Genomic DNA, 24,020 nt, shown 5'->3' with positions numbered 1-24,020 from the left:
GGACTGTTGTGAAGATAAAATTGAGGAAGGGAGAATGAGGTAAGCCATTTTGATGTGAAAAATGTGTAGTATAAATGAAGTAAAATAAAATATAAAGATAACAGTATGAGTAATTTTATGTATTCATAATGGATGAATTTTCCATTCATCCATTGCATTCGTACCAACTGCCTGTACGTGACTCTAGTAACCCTAAGAATGATACAAAAATGTAAATATTTGTTTTACATGTATGAAAACATATTACAAATGCATAAATAAAAATGTTAATATCACGTTTAGCTTCCACCTCACTGCAATCTTTTCTTTTTCTTAGCGCCAACAGAAGCCCCTTTGCATCCTCTTTTAGGTCAGTAAAATTGCCGTATTGTTTTGTCTATTACACTTGACATTTTATCTTATTAAATCTCAAATTTTTGCCTTGTTATAATGTTGAAATTGTTGCTTGAAGAAAATTCAGATGTCACTCTTCAAAGATAATTGAATATATTTAATTACTGCTTTTAAATGGCCATTCAGTGATTTATCAGAAACTGTTACATCCTAAATGCATAACCTTGACCGTTTATGCACTGGGAACTTCACTGCCCCATCTCCCATGCAGGAGCAAAAATCAGGGGCAGATGAGGTGCACCAGGCCAAATGCTCCCCTTTTTGGGTGCAGGAAGAGGTGGGGCTACCTGCCACAACTAAAACTCCAGCCTGCAGCCTGGCATTAAACCTCCAGTGCATAAACGGCCCTTTCAGGTCTCTTGTCCTCTGGTGAGTATAACAAGAAAAAGAAAAATGTTGTATTTTTACTTGAATCCCTGATTTGACTGAAACTCATAATATTTCCCATTCTGTTTTTATATCCCTAAAATCCATAGAAAAAGTACCTTGTAGAATAGCTTAACAAATGTCACTCTGTGTCATCTCAGAAATGTTTTATGCATTTGAGATCATTTTTGGTCACATTAACCCCAGGCAGAAATTAGGGATTAAATCAAATGTGCTGTTCTATTGGTGTGTAATGGCAACTGTGCCATAAACCATATCATTATTTGGAGGAGCAGAGGACCATATTTCATAGAATCATAGAATCATAGAGTTGGAAGGGGCCATACAAGCCATCTAGTCCAACCCCCTGCTCAACGCAGGATCAGGCCAAAGCATCCAAGAAAAGTGTGATCCAACCTTTGCTTGAAGACTGCCAGTGAGGGGAAGCTCACCACTTCCTTAGGCAGCCTATTCCACTGCTGAACTACTCTGACTGTGAAAACTATTTGCACATCCCAAGTATTAGGTCATCAGATGCATTCTTTTACAAGAATACAAGTCTTGGGCCATGCAGATGGAGTAACTGGTAGAGAGTTGAGTGAACACAGGTGAAACTGACTGAGCTTGACATTTCAAGAGGAATCACTTGTTTTGAGGGGTGTGCAAAAACACAGGTTTGGAATCAGGTTTTATATTATTTTAAAAACTTGAGTCTGGTTCTTTGTTGTTGTAATTAAGGATATAAGAAACAAATTTTACATACTGTATATACCCACATATAAGCCAAGGCACCTAATTTGACTCGCACATAAATCAAGGCTGGTGTTTGGATAGTGGCTTTTCCCCATCCCCTTCCCTTTTGGGCAGGATCTCCGCCCCATTTTCTTCCCATCCTCCTCCTCCCTCTTTCCCTCTGATCCTTTGTGCCTTTTTATATCCAATCCTTCTTCTTATCCCATTCCCTTCTTCTTAGCCGGGTGTTCTGTTCCTCTAGGGGCATTTCCTCCTTCTGCTCTCCCTCTGAGACAGAGGCTTCAGAGCTTCCTGCAGCAGCAGCACGTGCTAGCCTCGTACTAGCCTCGTTAAGGCAGTGAAGGGGGGAAGTCAGAGACTGCTCTTCCCTCCCCTCCCACTGTCCCTTCCGGGCTTGCTGTGTCTCTGCTTCTTCTTGCATCTGCTTCTTCAGTTAAATACACTTGCCTCCCACCCCCACACTTCTTTCTTGTCTGGTACCTTTTTTATATATCCATATATAAGCTGAGGGGGACTTTTTCAGCTTTAAAAAACGGTTGAAAAACTTATATGCGAGTATATACGGTAATTTCTTTTGGCTTCAGCAATGAACAGATTTCTGTTCTCCAGCCCTTTCCAAAATTTCGGTGATATAAAGAAAATGTCTCCAGTCTAGGCATTTAAAAAATATAGTATCAAAAATAAGTATCACTGAATGGGCAAATGAGTTTTTCCTCTTTTCCCAGGATCCTAAAACAAGAATGGGGATTGTCTATAAAATAATATTTGAGTGCATGGTGAATGGGAACAAAATCCTCTCAAACTTTACTTCACTCCCTGGGCCTCTGCCTCTTGGTGACAGCCAGTTTGGTGTTTGGTTAGGAGAGCAGACTTCTAATCTCTGGCCAGCCACGTTTGATTCCCCGCTTCCCCACATGCAGCCAGCTGGGTGACCTTGGGCTTGCCACAGCACTGATAAAGCTGTTCTGACTGAGCAGTGATATCTGGGCTCTCTCAGCCTCACCTACCTCACAGGGTGTCTGTTGTGGGGAAAGGAAAGAGAAGGTGACTGTAAGCCGCACTGAGACTCCTTCGGGTAGAGAAAAGCGGCATGTAAGAACCAACTCTTCTTATTTTTCACTGGTTTCTGCAGTTCAGCATGTCTGCTAGCAAGTTCAATCAATGTATTTGCCTCTGTCACCTTTAGAACAAGGAAGGCATATCATGGGGGGAGGGGAAGCTGTCTCTTCCATATTATGTGTTGTGGTACCTGAGCCACATGGGAACCACATGGGTACTGCATGTATGCAGGCCTGCTGTGGGGAGATTTTTGAAGCTAAAAAACTCATTGAATTGCTGTGCCTCCTTCCCCTCACGTCATCATTATTCAAAGGGTGGTGTCATCGTCTCTGTTCATTTTGCCACTGCTGAAACAGATTTGTCAATGGAAACTCTGCCAACGTCTACCTCTTGTCCCACAAGATGTAGAACAGCTGTCTGTAGGGAAAATCAAAGGCAATTTTTAAGCCTTTGTCCTCAGTGAGCCCCTTGTGGCACAGAGTGGTAAGGCAGCAGACATGCAGTCTGAAAGCTCTGCCCATGAGGCTGGGAGTTCGATCCCAGCAGCCGGCTCAAGGTTGACTCAGCCTCCCGTCCTTCTGAGGTTGGTAAAATGAGTACCCAGCTTGCTGGGGGGTAAACGATAATGACTGGGGAAGGCACTGGCAAACCACCCCGTATTGAGTCTGCCATGAAAATGCTAGAGGGCATCATCCCAAGGGTCAGACATGACCTGGTGCTTGCACGGGGGATACCTTTACCTTTACCTCAGTGAGACAATATCTGTTTGCCAGTGTGTACAAGCTATACCTATACCTCTTATCTACAGAGCCCCCGAGAATTAAGTAGCTCATCTTCATGCAAAAGCAGAACCATGTTTATATAGAACCTAAATGCACTCACAAAGCCGGTAAGATGATGCATTGATTGACAGGAAGTGATTGACATTCCATTCACAAAAAACCCATTTATGATAATCCTGTTGGTAAGAAGATCATTTTGCTATTTTTCTTGGATGTGTTCCTGTCAGACATGTATCTGCTGAGAATCTGAGCTGCCTGCTTCTGCTGCACCAGAAACTGAAACTATTTAGCTAGAATAACAGTCAGATTGAAAAGTGTTTGACCACTTTCAAATGCTGGCAATAATTTTGATTCAGAGAATTTACAAATGGGTGTATTTTGGGTCATGTCCTGATTAACAAAATCCTGATAGTACATACCAGTTAGTCCTCCAAATGTCGAGAAGAAGCAGAGATTGAAAAATGCATACTTGGAGAAATTGATTTTATTAAATTTAAATAAATGGAAGAAAATGGAGGTATTTTCAGCTACATCTTCTCTGTATAAGAATGGCAGTGCGAAAGGGAAGACAGCGATTGTATGACTGTATATGATAGGAATTCTTTTCCTTCTTTCCTTTTCAGCTGAGATGCACAGTGACAGTGTTATTCTACGGGATGACTTTGATTCTTACCAGCAGCAAGGACTGAATCCTGCTATGTGGTTAGTTTCTAGTTTCTAGTCAATACCTCTGATGTAAGGAGAGTCTGCTGGAAAGCGATTGTTCTTATAATGTCTCCAGTCTTCTTGCTTTTCCTTTCTTTTTGTACCCACATTGCCTGGTTCTTTGTCCCTGTCTGCAACCTTTCCTGATTTTTTCCCCTTTGCCCATATGCCCAACATTGTTGCCTGCCTCTCTCCCTACTTGCCTGCATGCTCTTCCCTCCCAGTTGCCTTGAGTTATTTTTTCATGACTGGCATTGTGGGTTTCCTAGACACCCCAAAATGATTTTTGAAATTGTGTAAGGAGTATCTATCTATCTATCGTATATACCCCCACTCTTAGACCCAGCTGGTCCTTGTGATCTTTCATCCACCATTTGGGATTGGTAGATAACCCTATACGACATCTCCTGTCTTGTATAGAATGTTCTTTGGAAATTTCTGAAGATTTTAAAACTTTTTTCAGCCATCAAGTCTGTTGTTTTGTGGGGAGAGAATTCCAGAGTAAAACTCAGCAGCAGTGCTAGGACCTGAAATCTGCTACTCTTCACTCTACTCTTGTTTCACAGCAGACTGGGTGCTGGATAACAAAGCTTTTACTGTAATTTCTATTATCTGATTGAATACAATAATTATTTCATGTGATTTTTAAGTGCTTGACAGAGACAAGGACTGAAATTAGAAATATAATGTGAAATTTCTCTATATTCATCTTTCCTAAATTGAATGCATAGATGATTGTTAATAGGAAAACCATCCCCATGATAATTCTGGAGTGTTGTGGGGACAATACAAGCCCTACCCCATTAGTGGAGGGGGGCCAACTGGGGGAGGGCTAGCCTCAGGTAAGGACTGTGGGGGTGGAGTGCAGGGATCTGGAGAGACCCTGGATCTGACCATGCCCCCCCCCCAGGGAATTATCTACCAACTGGTGGGAGTGTGGAGGGAGGGAGCTTTAGTAGGTGGTGGAAGGGTTGGGAGTGCTAGGGAGAGTTTAGTGTAGTTGGTAGATAGGAAGGGTTAGTTTGTGAGGTTAGGGTGTTGGTGTCCCCTGCGCTTGCAGGGAGCATGCAGAGGGATGTTGTGTCAATTGGGGGGAGCCCTGACTGGGGCCAGGATCCTGACCATTATGGGCCAGAAGTGATATTACAGGGAACTGAGATTGGACAAAAGAAGATCTGGGAGTGCTGCAAACCCATATGGGGCCCAGCCATGGAGACACGGCAGTGGCCGCAGGTGCACTTGATACTCTTCTAATCCCTGTCTCAGCCCGAGATGTATGAGGGTGGAGGCTAGGGAGGATCCAGTTTTGGTGCTTTGCAATGCAATGCTTTGGGCTGGGCTGTCATCAATATGCCAATGACACCCAGCTGTATCTCCTCATGGACAGCTATCCAGAATCCCCCCCCCCCGAACCATTGGCCAGATGTTTGGAAGCTGTGGCTGGATTGCTGAAACTCGACCCCTCCAAAATGGAGGTCCTATGGCTGGGTAGGAAGGGGGCAGAACAGGAAGCACATTTGCCCATACTGGCTAGGATGCAACTGATCACAGTGCCCCAGGCCAGGAACCTGGGAGTGACCTTGGGTGCCTTGCTGAACATGGAGGCACAGGTCAAGAAAGTAGCCCACCCGGCATTTTTCCACCTTCATCAGGCAAGGCTACTAGCACCCTATCTGTCCTCTGAGCACCTGGCCATGGTGACCCACATGACGATCACCTCCAGAATAGACGTCTTTAACTCGCTCAACACGGGTCTGCCCTGACCTGGGAATGGCAGCTGGTGCAGAATGCTGCTAGTGTCATAACAGGAACATCTTGGAGGGCCCATATCCAGCCTGTGCTTAGGCAGCTGCATGGATTGCCCATTGTGGCCCAGATCCAGGTCAAGTTTTTGGTTTTGCCCTTTAAGGTCCTTCACGGTCTGGGACCCATGTCTCTGATGGACCGTTTGTCACCCTATGCTCCCCGCAGGTCTTTGTGCTTGGTGGGTGCTAACTTGTTAGTTATTCCTTGCCCCAGGGAAGTTTGCTTGACCTTGTCTAGGGCCAGGGCCTTTTCAGACCTGGCCCCTACCTGGTGAAATGAGCTCCTAGGAGAGCTGCGGGCTCTGCGGGAGCTGTCACCGTTTTGCAGGGCTTGTAAGATGGAGATCTTCCGCCAGGTCTGTGGTTGAGGCCAATGTAGAAGGAAAATCTGTCTGGGCCCACTCCCCAGGAAGTATGCCACCCTTTGAACATCTTGGTTGTTAACATAGCCTTCTGCCGCTCGGTGGCAGGCATTCCGTTATGGGGAAGGATTGTTTTTCTGCCCTGTTGGGTTTTTCTATTTTTCTGTTTTGGTTTTAATTGGGTTTTATTGTTATGCTTTTTTAATGCTGTAACCTACCATGAGCTGGCGTGCTGAGAGTTGTGGGTAAGAAATGTAACAACAACAGCAACAAAAATAAGCTCTTACTGGGAGTATGCCCCCAATAGGAAGAGGGCACTCTTGCACTGAGGGCTAATCATGAATCTTATATCTTCCTCCTCCTGCTTGTTGCCGCTTTCGGCAGTTAGCCAGGTAGAAGAGGAGCCAACCTTGCTGCACAGCACTTCTGCCAGTACTCTTCCCCTCTCTCCGTCTCCTTGGAGAATGGGGGGAGGGAGAAGGCAGCAGCCTGCTTTGCCGCAGCATGTCCTGATGTTCACCTGCTGCGATACCCTTCACTTTCCCTCACCCTCCCTCGGGGGGGGGGGGGAGGCAGTGGTCTTCTCTGCAGGAGCCCTCCCAACTGATGCTGCTTTTCAGAGTCCATTTTTAAAGTGGGCTTTGATACTAGTAGATAATAAAATGTTTGAATTCAGGTTGGTTTTTATATGTATTCCCCTATACTAGAATCTACAGTTTTAAGAAGTTTCAGTTGGTCGGGACAATGAGCTGTTGAAAAAAGGTAAAAAAGAAATTGAGGAACTCTTGCAATGGGGAATGCACCCCTTTTGCAGCATTTTTATATCTGGATACCAATGGCTGGCTACCATGCAGATCAAATAATCCGTGGTAATCTGCTCCCGCTACAATTAAAGGTTCTGAAAAGCTGAGGGAAACCCCAGGAAGAGAATTGAATTTCCCCTCTTGCTGTGAGTTCTCGGCACCCAATGCAGATACAACAACAACAACAACAACAACAAACCAAATACATTAATAATGTTATAAAATGAATTAATCCCATATCGCTTCCCCCCCCCCCCCCGGATTGGAAGTTTTCCTTCACTCCTCTCCATTCCCTCTTCCGCTTCGGTAGTGGGGGTGGGAATAGGATTCTTTTCCTTCCGCCATGTTGGGGATTTTATAGTTTTAATGGGAATTTTAATGGGGTTAATGATGTCTGTTACCTGCCGGGAAATAAATCCAAAAAAATAAAAAATAAAATAAAGGCTGGCTGGGCCCATTGAAGATCCCTTTTAATGTAAATTATAAGGGGTTGTTAAGTGTATTATTTAGACATTGACTATCAATAAAATTATGTGATGTCATCTGTAGTGGGGATCCAATTTTATCAGGGAGGTAGATTCAGTGGTATCATCAGCAGCTGAGTAATTATGGCCAGAAAGAAGGCATCATTTGCACTGAACTCTAAACATTCTGTCTCTCTAAAGCTTTGAGGACAGCTTTCAGTCTATGCAGGAGAAAGCTAAAAACATCATGGTCAGTTTCAGTATGTTTTTTTCAGTTCCCTTCTGTTTTGTTTCCAAGCTGGAGACCATCACACCAAAAACATGGTAATACATGCAATAAAACAGTAAGAAATACACAATAGTGCCACAAAACTGGATTAAAAATTAAACAGTGCAACAGTAATGCATATACCTTGAGCAAGGCAATGAAAACAACCTAAAATTTTACAGAGATTCACACTGACTTCCTTATATAAACAGACCCCTTTTTGCCATTTTAGTATTGACTGGAAAACTGTGTATAGCTACACTCCTGGCAGGGTGGTAAAAATCCTTTCTTTCTTGCCTCTGAGATTTCTTCACTGCTTCCTTCACTGCTTATGGTTCTTTGAAAGGACAGCAGAGGAGAAATATAGTGCCATGAGAAAATTAAAGTGATGATCTTATATGAGATGTTGAAGACTTGAAGTAAGCTGCCTAGGCAATTTGCAGATACATTTGCTATTTAAATAGCAAATGGTGTCAAAATGGTATGAACCTTGTAATCTGGAAAGTCCAGCTTCTTATTTGATGCCCTAATGATGTGACTTATGTGCTGCCAGCATACCATCTTGCCCCCCCCCCCCGCCAAAAGCACCAATTCTGAGTCATTTGATTTTTGAAGTAATGCATTTCAAAGAGGACATGAAGGCTCGGAATCAGGATTTAGTCAAAGCTGTTCATCGTTTGATGAAGAAAATAATCCTAAAAGAGATGAAAGATGATAAAAAGAGAGGTTCTAGCTACCAGAGCTCTTCACAGTATTTCATAAACCAGATTAGTAAAGAGAAGTAGCCGAGCAGCAAAGCCACTTTATATGCATAGAATTTGAGAAATTAGAAAGAGAGAAAAGACCTAATAAGGTCATCCAGATTAACCTATAACTGATGCTTGTGTCCCTGATGCTATATTTACAGAAAATGTGCCCTAAATGTATATTTGTATTTGCATTTTTATGCTCAGCAGCAGGGAAAGGAAGAGTTAAGGGAAAGAACATGAAATGGATGGTGGTAGTCAATCTGAAAAGGAATATTTGGCAGCTGAACGAGTAGAACCACTTGCATCAGTTTAGTAAGAACCAGTATTGCATATTTTCTCTGGTGCAAAGTTGTCAAGTGGTGGTGCCTGGGTGCAATTAGGCCCTTGCAGCTGTCAGTGCTTCTCCCAGTTGCCTCATTCCAATGCAGAAGAGAGGGATCCTATTATTGCTGCTGAGGTTCAGGCTCTCAGGACTCAAGTAGAGATAAACAGTGCTGCTGAATACCACCACAAGTCCCTGGACAGAAATTCCACAAACACCCCTCTCCGTAACCCTGATCATCAAAACTAAATATTATTGGCTTGCTGCTACCTTCCATGAATAGCATAATTGTTCACTAAGTAAGAAACATTAAGGGAAATTTGAAAATGATTATTATGGAACAGATTGTACTTAACTTATTTGCACAGTGCACATTGCAATAAAATACGGTGCAAAACCCCCACTCTCAAATAACAACCGCCTAGCACATGTCAATATTAAACAAGAAGCGATAAAATCTAGCTCATAGTATTCAGTGGGCTCTTTTTCTTTCTCACTGGCTTGAAAGGAAAAAAATATTAGAGCTAACAGGGATATATATATATTATATATTTTTGCAACTGGCACTCATGGTCACCATGGGTATGTTTCTTAACAAGTTCTTTTTCTCCCAAAATATCTCTTTTCTGAAACAAAAAATGAGTCCTGGCAGGTGATCAGAGTCCCACATCAGCACTAACTTTAGAAAGCAACTCTAAACCCTGGGTAATGAAATCCAACTGGCCCCAATTCTCCCTCCGTTTCCTTCTGCTGCTGCTCCTTAAACAGAAAGAAAAGGATAGCAGGAGAGAACAGAAAGAAAGAGCACCAATTCTCCTTTCCAAGCCAGAGTGTAAGATTTTTTATTTTATTTTTAAATGAAGCACACTCCCTATTCTTAGGCTTTGCTCCAGTTAGCTGGATCCTGTCATTTACTCAAAGCGTGACTGAATGGCCTACTTACATGTAAAGATGAACAAGAGGACTGCAGCTTTAAATTTCCTGCCTCACTTCTTCTCTCTGTTTCCCCCACTCCCAAATCCACCCTGTATGCATCCCTTTCCATTCACCAGCACCAAATCCCCCCCCCCCCAATCCCCTGCAATTAGTTTTATCCTAATCTAGGGGTTGCCAGCTTTTGTCTTACTAGCTCCTACTCCTTTGCATCTGATAGCAGCTTGAGCTGCAGGAACAAGCCAGTAGTGTTAACTCTCTTTAGTCAAAAGTTCCCTTGCTGATTTCTATGGAGTCTGAACAATCATGCCCCCTCCATCATATTCTTCTCTGGGGCATGAGATAACCGAGATCCCCCCTCCCCCATTTCTTCTGCTATCATTTACCAGGTGACAATCCTTGTGGTAGAAAAGCTTCTCTATGCATCTCAGGGAACAGAGAATAGAGGCAGGGGACCAAGGAAGTAGTGGGCTTTTTGCAAGACAGATCATGCCAAGAGTATGATGGAGATAAGGGACTGGCTACTGCCATGTGACTATATACAAGGAAGAAGGATCCTGTGATGTACATGGTGCCTTCTCAGTGTGCAGAATGTGAGGCTGTCTGGCTATGAAGGGGCAGGAAGGAAACAGGTAGAGGAAACTGAGCCAAACCCCAGCATCCATCTGTCACTCTTACTCTGTGCCTGAGGTGCAGTGTATGTGGGAGAGATGCCAAAAGGATTCCAGTAAAGGCATTTCAGGAGGAGCTAAATTCTATCGTGTTGGCTACTGGACAGCCCCAGCTGGGGACCCTCAAGCTGACATTCAATCTCCCAAAATGTATCCCTACCAGCTGCACTCACTCTCCCCTAGCTTTCAGGAGGTGACAAGTGCACCCTGCCCCAGCTCTCCTCAATTATCTCTTGGTGCACCCTCATTAGCTGGATGTCTGGAAGCAGTGATGGGTTGGCTCAAGCAGAGCTGTCTTGGACCTTGTGAGTAAGCATGACTGCCCTACATAAGTGGGGTGCGGCTACTAGTAGCATACTCTGCCAGAAACTTCCCTTCCACAGAGGAACAGATCACAAGAGCAGCACTGCTAGCGTTATTCAACCTGCATCAAGCTAAACTAGCGCCCTACCTGGCCCCAGAACACCTAGCTACAGTATTCCAGGTGATGGTCACTTCTACTCTGGATTTCTGTAACTTGCTCTATGTGGGCCTACCCTTATCCCTGACCCGGAAGCTACAACTGGGGCAGAATGCAGCAGCTAGGGTTCTCATGGGAACACTTTAGAGTAATGGTCCCCAACCCCCGGGCTGCGGATTGCATGCGCATTGAGGCTCCGCCGGACGCAAACGTGCATGTGCAGCCCCGCAGCGCATGTGCGGGGCCCCGGGTTGCCCTCTCCCCCCACCCCATGGCAGCGGTCCACAGCCACGGAAAGTTTGCGGACTGCTGCTTTAAAGGGCTCACATCCAGTCCATAGCTCAAATAGCCGCACTGGTATCCAGTTGAACACTGAATCAGGCTTAAGTGATTCTGGTAAGCACCTTCAAGGCCATACGCAGTCTGGGTCTTGAGTATCTGAGGGACCACCTCTCTGTCTGTGCCCCCCAGATAGCATTATGCACTGAAAACACTAATAAGCTGTTGACCAGGGCCAGGGCTTCTTCTGTCCTGGCCACACCTGGTGGAAGGAGCTCCCAGAAGAAATCAGGGCCCTGCCAGAGTTAAAACAATTCTGTAGGGCCTGCAAAATGGAGTTCTTCCACCAGACCAGTGAAGCAACTCCACCAATCCAGAGCCCAGAGGCCCCTCCCACCAACAACTATGTCTCTTAGATGGAAACATTGAAACTGCAGGGTAGCAAACAATGTATAAGCGCTGAGATGTGGACTTATGTTCTAATTCTAAGTGTTGTGTTAAATATTTTATTGTTACAAATTCCTCCATTTCAAATGTTATATGTTCCCAATGGCGATGTTCCTTGTACTGTACCATGAAGAAATTTAATTGTAAACCACCCTAAACCACAGGGGTGAGGGTATATAAATATATAATAAATAAATGCATTCTCAGGCAGGGGAAAATGCTGCCTATGGAAACAAGGAGTAGACTTTTACAGGATGCGCAAAGCAACTGATCATGAAAGATCAGCTGCTTTACATGCCATTTAAATGCTCCCCATCAGGCAGTGGTTTTTGCTCCCTGAAAAAGTAGGAGGAGGCATTTAAAAGGCACACTCTTTCCCAACCACCAGCCATCGCACAAGCAGAAAGCCAGCTTGCATCAGGAAGGGAACAGAGCAAACTCTGCACCTGCCTTCCACAAAGTTTAAAGACCTGGCTGCTTTCCAACCTTTTAGCATTCAGTGAATCAGAGCCAGGGAAAGGTGGTTTAGATCCTTACAGATTCAGCTGAATTGACTTGAGCAGAATCTGAAACAGTCCAAATTTTTCTCTTGTGCACATACCTATTTCTGACAGTGCAATTGGATAACCAGATGACAATTGTGTCCAGGAGCGCCTCATGGTGTGCTTTGACAGCTAAGGCTGAGATACCATCTGTGCTCAAGAATTTAAATGCTAGAGTCACACATGTTCTGGTGATGTCTAGACTGGGTGGTGTAATGCATTCTTCCTTAGAAGCAATAGCTGCGGATTGAAAATTTATTTTATTGTTGTGTTTTTAACTTTACAATGAAGTTGCTTCATGAGTTGAGATGGATTAGTTTTGGAGGCTATGTTTTGTTCTTTCACATTCATGGTTGTTAGCTTGATTTTGTTGGGGATTTTAAAAATTCACATCTTTTGCTTAATTGTTTCTTTCAATAATTTCCAGCTTCTTGCAACAACACCTGAAAAACTGCACTTCAATCATCAAACATATTGGCACTTGATTCTGTAGGGACTGGGAAATGGGCCACTCTTAACTATTGAGCAGATAGCACAATGAATCTCTCTTACACCGAGAAAGAGTGGCTATTAGCAAGCCAATTTACAGAACCTGGATCCATTCCCTTGGGACTGAGCAAGACTTTTTATTTTGACTTTTTCCACACAAGACAATATTCCAACATTTGAGTTCAGGAAAGCAAGGTTTCCGGCTGAGAGTAATTTTGATAATAGCAAATCTGCAATCTCATGTGCCTGGGTAGTCTTTTGGCAGCCTGTCCTCATGGAGCCCATCTGTTGCAATGGCTTTGTGCCTGTTTATGAATCAATCGAGCGTTTTTGCAGTGGTTTGGGTACCTAGCAACTGTTGTGCAATTACTTCAGCAGGGGACAGGGCTGTTGCACTTCTGCATCTGGCACTAGACATGCTCATCAACAGGTAGTTTTTAAGAAGGAAAGGCTATCCCCTGCTCTCTCCCAGTTTGAGAAAAACATATAACAAGGTAGTAGAGGCTGGATGCCTTTTTTTAAAAGTTATTTGCTTGAATGTACCATCACTTGTGCCTGCATGGGATCAAGTTAATCCTTTCATTTTCACTGGCCCCTTGGTGGATATTGTGACAAGCCAAGAGTGAAAAAATGAGGACAGGTGGGAAAGGAGTGAGCAGAAAGCATATTTGCTTCAGCCACAGTAGATCTTTTGAAGCCATCTGCAAATTAATAAAAGCACCTCTCAGAAGTCTGAGGCATTGGTGATCTGTGTGGCAGAAGCTGTATAATATCAATCAGCTAGAGAGGAAAGCTGGCCAAGTACCCATTAAGATTTACAAGGGTCGTTTTATTTTGCATGGTATGGATTGAAAATGCCTGCCTGCTTGTTGCTTGTGTAGATAAGAGATACATATATGGCAGATCAGTGACTACAATTTTGATCTAAGCCTAATGAAATGCAAACTACTAGTAACAAAAATGAATAGATCTGGGGGGTGGTCTTGAGAAGCTAGAAGGGAAATCTGGAGGAGGAGCAGAAGTGACTTTTTTTACAGGTATCCACAATGTGACTTCATGAAGCAGATAAATACATGGATCTCATGTTGGCCAGGTAGCAGGAAGCCAACAATGATGTTCTCATACAAGTTAAAGTGAATTGAAAATATGTATCGTCCTCACATTTGAGGGGTGCTGCAAGAATAGACAATATACTTGCTGATCTCTTCATGTGAAATAATCCTTAAAATGTAGGGCTTTCTAAATAGGGACTGTGCAATCTATGTACATGAAAGAACAAAATACTAGCAGAACTGAGAAAAAATGAGTTTTAATAACAAATTGCTATTAGAATAACAATTAACAAAATACTGCAAATCTATCTGTCCTCAGGGAATATATCTTGCTGTTAATTTTAAAAAAATGCTTTTTTGAGGCTTCTTCTTTAACCATGTTAGGAAGGGCTAGAAGACAGCCTTATTTCAAAGAGCTTTTACTTAATAGTCAGTTGGTTTTTCTGGTTTTGATGGATTGGTTCATTTTTGGATTTGTTTTGCTTCAGTGATTTGGAAATTGATTTTAATTTGCTTTTATATGTTTTTTTTCCTGTACATTACTTTGGAATATTTTTGTCACAGGCAATTTAGGAATGTTGTAATAGATGATTCATAATAGATTTAAACAGAGAGTGGAAAGGAACTGCAAGGGTGTAGCAGAGAATAGCTATAGTCTTAAAAATACTTTCTTGAGAGTAAGATGCCCTGAAAACAATTAGTCTTATTTCTCAGTAGACCCGAGGCTTGCTCTCAGTGTTTTGCAGGATTAAAACAAAGTTTTAAGAATTGTTTTGTCACCTCTTATCTTGCTTGATAGTGTCATAATTTTAGTTTAGTTTTTTTGTTCATGATGACTGCTCAGTACAAACACAAGGCTTTCATGCATGGGCTTTTTCATGCATATTGGCCCCATATTACTTTGGTATATCCCCTAATTTTTACACACATTTTCGTGCTATTAGTTTATGCTGCTGCTGCCCCCCCCCCATTTTTCCACTGGTCCTTTTGAAACCATTTTTACCCCGATTGTTTTCTAGAAGCCAGTTTTGAGTGGGCTTTTTCCTCTAATATAATGTTTCTATTGGTTTGTCTTTGTCCTACCCACCTCCATCCCACTTTTCTATTATTTGACTATTGTCATCATCAAACTATTCCTTCTGCTTCCCTTGGTTTTGATCTTTTTTAACAGTGCTAAAATAGTAGTGTATCAATATAGTGTTATAATGATAGTTTAAGCAGGTTCTATTTCATCTAAAAAGTGTCTAGCTCCTTCCCTTTCTAAAATATAAGGAAAAAGGCATTTTAGTGGCACGTGTAAGACTTATGAAATAAACAAAATTGTCCCCAAATTCTTCCACACACAAGTCTTTATTATCTGATTTGCTGTTTGACTACATTCTGTTTTCTTGCAGGTTCGAATGCAGTAATTGTGATGTTGGAGACCAATGTGGGGTAATCATGCATGGCAATGCTGTCACTTTCTGTGAGCCTTATGGTCCAAGAGAATTGGTAAGTGACTAGTAATTCAACTAATTTGAGGGATTTCACATTTTGAATTTATAGCCTCTCTGGGATGCAAAAATGGAATCTCCTGTGTTCCCTTAGCACGCGCCAAATGAGGGCCCGATCCATGGCAGCCCCTGAAGGGAGCCAGAACGGTGGCGACATCATGTGGACATGGGGTTTAATTCTGTGTCTATATTGATGCCTCCCCAACTTTTTCTGCCTGTGTGGAATCAGCCTGGGTGTCTCAGTTGTCATTATTAATCTACCAGCTTTGGGGTTCTGCTTTTCTCTCCTTAGCATTGTTGCTTCCTCCAGAATGATTAAATAAGTGTACTTTCCCCCCAAAATAATTGACTCCTTTTTCCATTCCAAGCCATTCTTTCAATTATATACCTTTAGAAATGACTGCCGTGTGTATTCTTGTTACATTTTGTTGTTTGCTTCATCCCCTAAGCCAGTTTTTTCCAACTTTTTAATGGTTAAAAACCCCCTGAAACATTTTTTAGGCTTCAAGAAACCCCAAAAGTGGTGCAATCATGCAGAATATAATTGAGAAGCATAAATACCCACCTGAGGCTCCTTCCTACCCCCTCCAGGCCATCATTGATGTGGTGGGTGGGTCAGCATGACCATATATGGATATATATATCATAGAGTTGGAAGGTACCTCATGGATCATCTAGTCCAACCCTCTGCACTATGCAAGGCACTGACAACCCTATCGCTCATCCACTGTAACCTGCCTTGAGCCTTCACAGAATCAGCCTCTCCATCAGAGTCCTCTCCAAAGATGAAACTGCCATTTTTTCCAGGGAAACTATCCTTTATTGTCTAGAGCTGTAATTCTTGGAGAACTCCACAGCACACCTTAGACTTGGTAACCACATGTGCTAGCAACCCACTGTTGGCTGAGTGGATTTGCATTCTTTGAATATGATACAGCGTACTAGGTAAAGGAAAAGGTTTCCCCGTGCAAGCACCGGGTCATGTCTGACTCTTGGGGTGACGTCCTCTAGCATTTTCATGGCAGACTCAATATGGGGTGGTTTGTCAGTGCCTTCCCCAGTCATTACCGTTTACCCCCCAGCAAGCTGGGTACTCATTTTACTGACCTCGGAATGGTGGAAAGCTGAGACAACCTTTAGCCGGCTGCTGGGATTGAACTCCCAGCCTCATGGGCAGAGCTTCAGACTGCATGCCTGCTGCCTTACCACTCTGCGCCACAAGAGACTGTACAGCCATACTAGATCTGACCAAATATGATGTGGTCCAGAACACTGTATCTTTGTGACTGGCGAGGTGCCTTTAGGAAGCTCTCAAGTGAGCATGATGGAGATGGTTATTCTCGTCCATGGAATATGTTGATCCAGTTACAATTATATTTTTTGACCTTGCTGTTTATATCTCCCCTCAACCTGGTAGCTCTTATGTACGTCTGCTTAGAAAATATGTTCTATTTTCATCTGACTAGGTGGGGTCTAGCTCATGAAAGCTTATGCAACAAGACTCTATACTTCCTTTGGTTTGTCCTGAACTTACCAGTGGTCAGCTTCTTAAATGTCTCCTAGTTGTAGACCATATTTCAGATGTAATCATTGTATGAAATGCTTAGGAAATCCAACTTCCTTTGAGAAGAAAAAAGACAATATGTGAATGATTAGGATGGGTTGAGTCGCAAGAAGGGTGAGTAATTGAAATATTGCTTCTGCTTTCATGCCATATTCTGATTTGCTTTTATGTGCAAATCACAAACGTCATTTGTTTATTTAGAAAATGTATATGGCGCTTCTCCAGAAAAGAGTACAAACATTGTTTCATTTTCACACATAACAGACTGTGGTTTTTTGAGACATGGAAACTCCTTAATCATGGAGCCTTGTGTGAGTTCAAGACAAAGAAGGAAGGGGATATTGAGTTTGAGAATCCCCTTGTCCTATCCACCCTGGTTTGCCATTATGTGTAAAGCATGCCATAAATGTACTGAGTGAAAGCAAGTAAATTTCAAAACATTCTGTGTTATTGCTTCTCCCCTCTTAAATAACTCAACTTATCTTTGTACGATATGTGAATCAACTCTCTGATTGTACTCACTATCCTAATTTGTGACCCCCTCCTATGACCAAATGATGCTATTGTAACATTGAGAACAGCTGCTCTGATGCTCTCCTCAGTGCTGGAAGTGTATTTGTGGGCCTTTTATCATAGGATCAAAGACATAGAAGTGTATAGAAACAGAAATACTGAAAGTAGAGAAGAATATGATTTTTTAAAAATGTCTGGAGAATTCTCAAAGTTCTTGCTTTTCATTTACCTGTAGTGAAATAATATTTTATGAGTCACTGCCATACCTTAGGCAGCTGTGAAACTTCCTGCATTAAAGTTGTTAACCCATCCATTAACTATGCATAATTAAAATTAAAGACACAACTATTGAAAGAGGATTTAATTTTCCTAAAGTGCCAGACCGTTAATTATTTCTGTCACATAATTCTGGATGAATAAGTTTTCCATGTTAATAGAGATATATTATTGATGGAGAAAGGAAGGACTGATATATTAAAAGTTCTCTTTTCCAAAATAGGACTTGTACAATAGTATTCATTGGATGCTTGTTAAGACAATTAGTTGCCTTAAATTATCTTTACATTAAATTATATTTACTCATGACAACTTATCATCCATTCTTTGTGGATAGGATGGCAGTCCAGTGTCCAGTGGTAGTGCAGTGGTAGTGCTCATTGTTTGCTTGTAGGAAGTCTTTGATTCAATCCTGACACTGCTTGTTAAAGAATAACAACACTGGGAAAGACCTCTGCCAGAAACCTTGGAGAGGCACTGCCAGCAAGAGTAAATTCACAATTCCCAAACTGTGCACCACTACAGTGTTGGAATTTTCATCCTGACCAATTGTTCAATGTTTAATATGTGCTGATTTTTTGTCTCCTTGCCCCGACTATAGCCTATAGACTTATACCCTGCCAAGAGTTGCATATTGTGATAGTGTTGGGTATTGGTCCCTCTTCTACCTCCTGGCTCAGATATAGCAAAATGCTGGTCCAGTGTTAGCAAAATCCGGCAGGTGTTTTTCCAAAATTAGCATTTTGCCATATATTATTCTGTTTGGTTTTTGTAGCATTTATATCCCACCTTTTCCCTTGTTCTGGAATGCTAGGCAGTGAACATAGGATTCCAAGAAGTCTCCCAGGAAGATACTGACTTGTATTCTCTTGTCCATGGCTAACAAAGTCTGATGATGTGTGAGCAGAGTCTGTGATCCCCTGTGTTAACTCTAGATGTAGCAGTTTTCAGCAGGGATATTTAGTTATCTTGAAAATTTGTTGAACTGAAAGGGAGGATATGTATTTTTTAAAGAAATTAAATGTACTACTTCTCTATCCTCATCCCATTTAGGAGGTTAGCATAATCTGGAGTCTTGACATGAGGAGATGTCTTGGTGGAATTTGCCACCTGTATCCTATATTCTCCTCTGAGCCATGCAGACGTCCTTACAGAATTTGCTGCCTCTTTCCTTAGCTTCAAGTGGTCAAGAAAACAGATCTGGGCTAGATAGTCAGGATGGCTGCTGCTGCCAGATTTTGTTCTCCGTTGAATAGGAAAGATGCTTCTGAAGCATTTCCCCCATATTTGTGAAATGAGTACAATCAAGGCAGATCAGCAATAACCAAGTCCATATTCTGGTAACCTTTGGAAACACCAACCTCACTGTGGTGCTTACTAACCATATGCTATGACTTTGTTGCAGTGTTAGTTTATTTATGCACATTTTTTGTCACTGGTGGCGACTAGTTTGATGGCAGCAAGTCATGGGGTAAGGTCTTACTAAAGCAAATTGAGCCCTTTTCCAGTGTCGTCTCTTTGAACTCCCATCAGATATTCTCTAACCCTTAGTGACACTGAAAGCTGTTGTGACAAAGGTAAAGAGTTCATAACGCAGAACCAAACCAATCTTTATTCTTTAATCTGCCATTACGACACAACCAACCAAGGTACTAGTACAGACACCTAGTTGGAGTCTTCAGGCTTTTACCTGTAGCTTATCTATTCCTTCCTGCCAACTGATGCAATTGAAAAGTTCCCAAGAAAATTGTGATTAATGGCTTAATTTGCTGGTCCAGTGCAACACAGTTTCTTTTCTTTCTTCCATAGACCACTAATGGCCTTAACACAACCACAGCTTCTGTGCTTCAGTTTTCGATCGGTGAGTTTTTATACAACATTTTGACTTTTTAAAATGGTCTTTTATAAAAAAATGCTCAGTTAAATGTCCATTCAAAAGACATATATGAAAGTATTTTAACAAAAAATTGCAACCTAGTAATCTATTTACATGTGATTAAATTAGGGAACCTGAATTAACATGAACAGGATTTTTGCCTTACTGTGATGATTTTAAATAGTCACTGTTTTGTTGTTAGAGCCTCCTATTTAGTTTCTTATTTTATGTCTATCTACATGTATTCAATTAGAATAGAATCATTTCATTAGCCACAGTTTTTTGTTGCTGGAAATTCCATAGTGCCAACAATACAGATCTGAAAGTCAAGCTGGAATTGTACAGTCAAGTGGTTCTTAAAACCTGCTACACGATATAGCATATTTATATAATATGTGGAGCAAAAAAGGCAAATGGTGGTTTGTAGTCTTTGACAGGCTTAGACAATTTCATAATGCATGATTTAGTTCAATGCATGTGGAAGGAAACCATTGAGTTCAATGTGCATGGAAAAAAACCATATACCGTTACAGATAACTTAATAAGACCAAGGAAGCAGCATTGACTGTTTTCTCAGTGGAATCCTTAGAAATGTGTTTCTAAATTAAATTCTCATTTTTTAACAAGCCTTCTTGCAGGAGTATACCTCAGTAGAGTTGTGATTAAACTGTGGAGATCTTTGCTGGAAATGAAAACTATCAATTAAGTTGACACTAGGGTGTATTTTTTTTCTATTTTGCATTAAAACCAGACACCAGAAGTTTAAAGAAATACATTATGCATTTGTGTTTCATTTTGATTTATTCCACTGATTTTTTAACTACTTGGACAAGTAATGGTGTCACAATTAATAACTGAGCTAAAATGCCAGCAAAAAACTAAAACTGGCTGTGGCAGAATGCTTTGCTTCCACATTCCACAGAAGATCCTGGTCTTTGTAACATCTTAGCACAGTAACTGTTTTGAGGAAGTGTGGGGGGCTTTCCGCACCGGGATCCTTGTAGCAAATTGTTTGCTGAATGAAAAATCGCCATTTAAAATAGTGGAATTCGTCGTTATGCATACCTGACTTTGTAGTGGAATCCAGTTGCGTTTCCATCGTTTCCCACAAGCTTCCGGTCTCAGCAAAAATCGCAAGAAAGGAAGCGCTATTGCCGAGCTCGTCCCGCCCCTGGCCGTCAAGCAGCCAATGGGCGGCCGTTAGCATGCTCCCAAACAGCCCCTTTCCCTTTAAGAAAGGTTTAAAAAAAAACACGCACACACCTGTTGCAACGAATATGCGTTGATTCGTCTCTCCTGCAACGGAGAGACTCATCCAGCTGGCAGGTATATTTGAGCTGCCGTTTCATCGTTGCCACGCTCCCCCCGAGTGAAAAAAAATCCCCCCCTCTCACGGGCGCGATTTTCGGCCGAAAACAGTGTGAAAAATAAAGGGAAAATACATCAGCAAACGGGCTTCTCTGTTGTTTGTGCTTAGTGACTAAACAGCTCTGGGGAGGGACTGAAGCCAGGGAAGCCTCTAAACGGAGGCTCGCCGGTGCATTGATCTCTGCTCGCTCGGAGAAAAAAAAATGGCGATCGCTTCGCCGGAAGATCAGAGGAGAGAGCTAGGGGGAGGGACTTTGTAGAAACCACAACAATGGTAACGCACAGAACTTTCCCGCTAGTGTTGCAGATTGGTTACAGGAGTGTACCGCTTTCCGGAGGATGAATCCACTTTTTGGGATTTCCCTGAAAGCGCTACAAGGAAGCCCTTTTTGCGGATCGGTTTCAGGTGTGTGGCAGATTGTCAATGACGTTGTGCATAATGGCAAAACTGTAGCATTTTCAATTGGCAACCATTGTGCGATTTTGAAGGAGTGCGGAAAGCCCCTGGGTTTTGGAAAGGAATGAAACTCTCATATCAACTTATACCACCCATAGGCAGTGTTCAGTGTACACCTAAGGCATATGATAAAAGAGTTCGGAGTTTATATGTATGGTCAGTTGCATGTGGGAGTAGCATCGTCCTGAAATACTTCCACCAACTGTACCTGATCTCAGCAATAATACATTGGCTAATGGTCCAAAGACAGGGCCAAAAAACAGTTTGCCCCTTTTTATTCAACAGTAAGTGTGGTTGAGTTCAATAGTGGTTATGCAGTTGCAGTCAAGGAAAAGGAAACATTCTAAACAAAGAGTTAGAAAAATGCTTATATTGCTCTAGCAGGATCTTCCTTTCAGGTCATGTGTTTCAGTTCTGTCCCTCTGGGGACACAGAGGGAGAGAGGAAGATACTCATTTTAGGGGTGGAGAAAATGCTGTTATATAAACTGTGGGGGACCTGAATGTGTAAAGGACCACAGCATAAAGAACTGATAATGTAAAGAAGTGGTGAGGAGAAAACAGTTAAGAACTATCTTCCTTTGGGTATATGCATGGATTCGTTTCAATATTTGGTCTCATGCCTGCTATCTGAAATGGTGCAATCTAGTAGCAGGAATCTCTGGAAAGGCTGCCAATCATGTCCTTCAGCACCTTTGTACTGAGAAAACCATTTCTCAGAATCCTAATAATTATTACATTATGTTGGGAATAGTGTGTAGATTTAAAAGCTCAGGCAACAGTTAAATGTTCATCTTTCTGCCGCTGCCAAAACACCAGGCGTGAATGGAGTAATTTGAGTTAAAGGAATGGATAATGACTAAGGATTTAAGGGGGAAAATGGCCCAGATTTCATTCTAAATCCCAAAGCTTCTTAGTTCATGTACAGGAAAGGATAATTTCCCCGAGACAATTTCATTAAATGCTGTTTCAAGAAACACCATGTGTTCAATAGGTTTTGGGATCTGCTAAAGACAACAAGTGTGCAAAATATTGAACCAATGATAGTTTATCTGGGTGCTGCTAATGTTGTTGTGAAAAGAACTGGTAAACAATTGTTTCTTTCAGTGTCCCATCCTATTCATATTGGATAATGTACTTTCAATGTGCTTTTGCAGCTGGATTTTCTTGTGCAAAACAGGATAATCTACTTCTAAAGTGCACAGAAAGTACATTATCCAGTGCGTGTGGGTACTTTATCAAGATGGGGAATCAGGCAGCATCTCAGGCAGAAGTCTTTCATATTATCGACTACCTGATTCTTTTAGTTGGAGATGCCAGGCATTGAACCTTCTGCATGCCAAAGCAGATGCTTTGGCCACTGAGCCATGACCCATCACCCCATGTCATATTTAAAAGCAAAATTCTTTCTGATGGAACAGCCTTTTCAGATTAAAAATCAAAGACTTGATTTAACTACTTGCTCTGAACCGGTACAGATGATTGCTGGAATACCTTCATCCTACATTGAAATGGCACTCTGCTTTCACTTGCTATCTGTTCGGATATTCCCAGCTATTTGAAATTTCCTCTGCATATTTCAGTCACACTAAATGTTCTGAGTTAACACAATGTGCAGTGGGATTATGCCTAATTAAGACATTTAAAGGCAGTACCTTAGGGATCTTTTCATCCAGAATTTTTAATTGCAGAGTTTAGGGCTTGAGGAGGATCACACGAGAGTTTTAAAGCTCAGCTGCCATGAAATATTAGCATGGTTCATTAGCCAAAATAGGCTTTGCATCTCACTCCAAAAGCCAGAGTTTGTCCCAAAGCTATGTCCCTGGACATGATTGTTCATAACCCATCTGTGGAAGGTGACTCACAATCATTATGGATTAATGCCTGAATCAAGGATATCAGCAGACAGCAAGGAAGGAGGGAAATGGTCTAGCACAGACATGAGCTATATATATATATATATATATCATAAAATGGGAAGAGACATAATTTCTGAGAATTAAGACAGCTGGGAAAATGTAAACTGCATATGATGCCCCTTGGTAGGACCAGAGAAGGGCTCAAGATTCAAAATGTAGTCTTTGTCTAAATTAATCAAAAACTGGGGGAATGAATTGTAGGAACAGCCTTTATCTCATGCCCTATCAGCCCCGAATTCCTTCTATGACTACACCTCCCTGGTGACAGAACACTAGTGCAAAGCAAAATGTCATTAGTCAAATATAGGATCCAAATGAGTGAATATAATCCACCATTATTCTGTGATCATTTCATTTTGGTATACAGGCATACAACAACATGAGGAGCTTGGAAAGATGCCTCTTTGCAATGCTGGTGATGCTACTTTTCCTTTAATGTTAACACGGCAGAATGACGTTCTCCTACCACCACACTTTTGTCTCTACCTTTCCCCTTCCACAAATCCTATTCCTCAACTTGCTGTACTTTAATAAGAGTAGATCCAATAAAAGTAACAAAGGAATGAAAATAATAGTAGAGAACGTGGTAAGATAAGGGACAAGAGAAGAATCCTTACAAAACAAAATTCAGACATCAAATTGTGGTAAGACTGAAGAAAAACCAGAAAGTTCTTCTGGGCACAGCACACAAAGGAAGGAGAGACTTCTGGCCTTTTCTTATCCCTAACAAATTTTTGATAGATGTTTATGACATCACATGCAGCCCATAAAGAGCCCTGGATCTCCAAAGTAGAGGGTTGTAGCAGATCAGGAGGTGGCTGCATATTATTCAGTTCTTTGTACTGATATGT

The 24,020-nt window shown here is 41.9% G+C and overlaps 1 protein-coding gene across 2 annotated transcripts in view; it reads left to right on the top strand.

Annotated features, from left to right (window-relative positions):
• RELN (reelin) overlaps nucleotides 1–24,020 on the top strand; it is a 343,944-nt gene that overhangs the window by 136,445 nt on the left and 183,479 nt on the right. For both annotated transcript variants that reach the window (XM_077338100.1, XM_077338101.1), the window contains exons 5-8: nucleotides 317–349; nucleotides 3,977–4,055; nucleotides 15,099–15,195; nucleotides 19,360–19,411. In XM_077338100.1, the coding sequence (XP_077194215.1) occupies nucleotides 317–349; nucleotides 3,977–4,055; nucleotides 15,099–15,195; nucleotides 19,360–19,411 (261 nt within the window). The remainder of the gene's footprint in view (nucleotides 1–316; nucleotides 350–3,976; nucleotides 4,056–15,098; nucleotides 15,196–19,359; nucleotides 19,412–24,020) is intronic.

Source organism: Paroedura picta, chromosome 5 (genome assembly GCF_049243985.1).
Source record: "Paroedura picta isolate Pp20150507F chromosome 5, Ppicta_v3.0, whole genome shotgun sequence".
NCBI classification, from domain to species: Eukaryota; Metazoa; Chordata; class Lepidosauria; order Squamata; family Gekkonidae; genus Paroedura; species Paroedura picta.
Note: the sequence above shows the minus strand (reverse complement) of the source record. Positions and strands in the feature narration are given on the sequence as shown.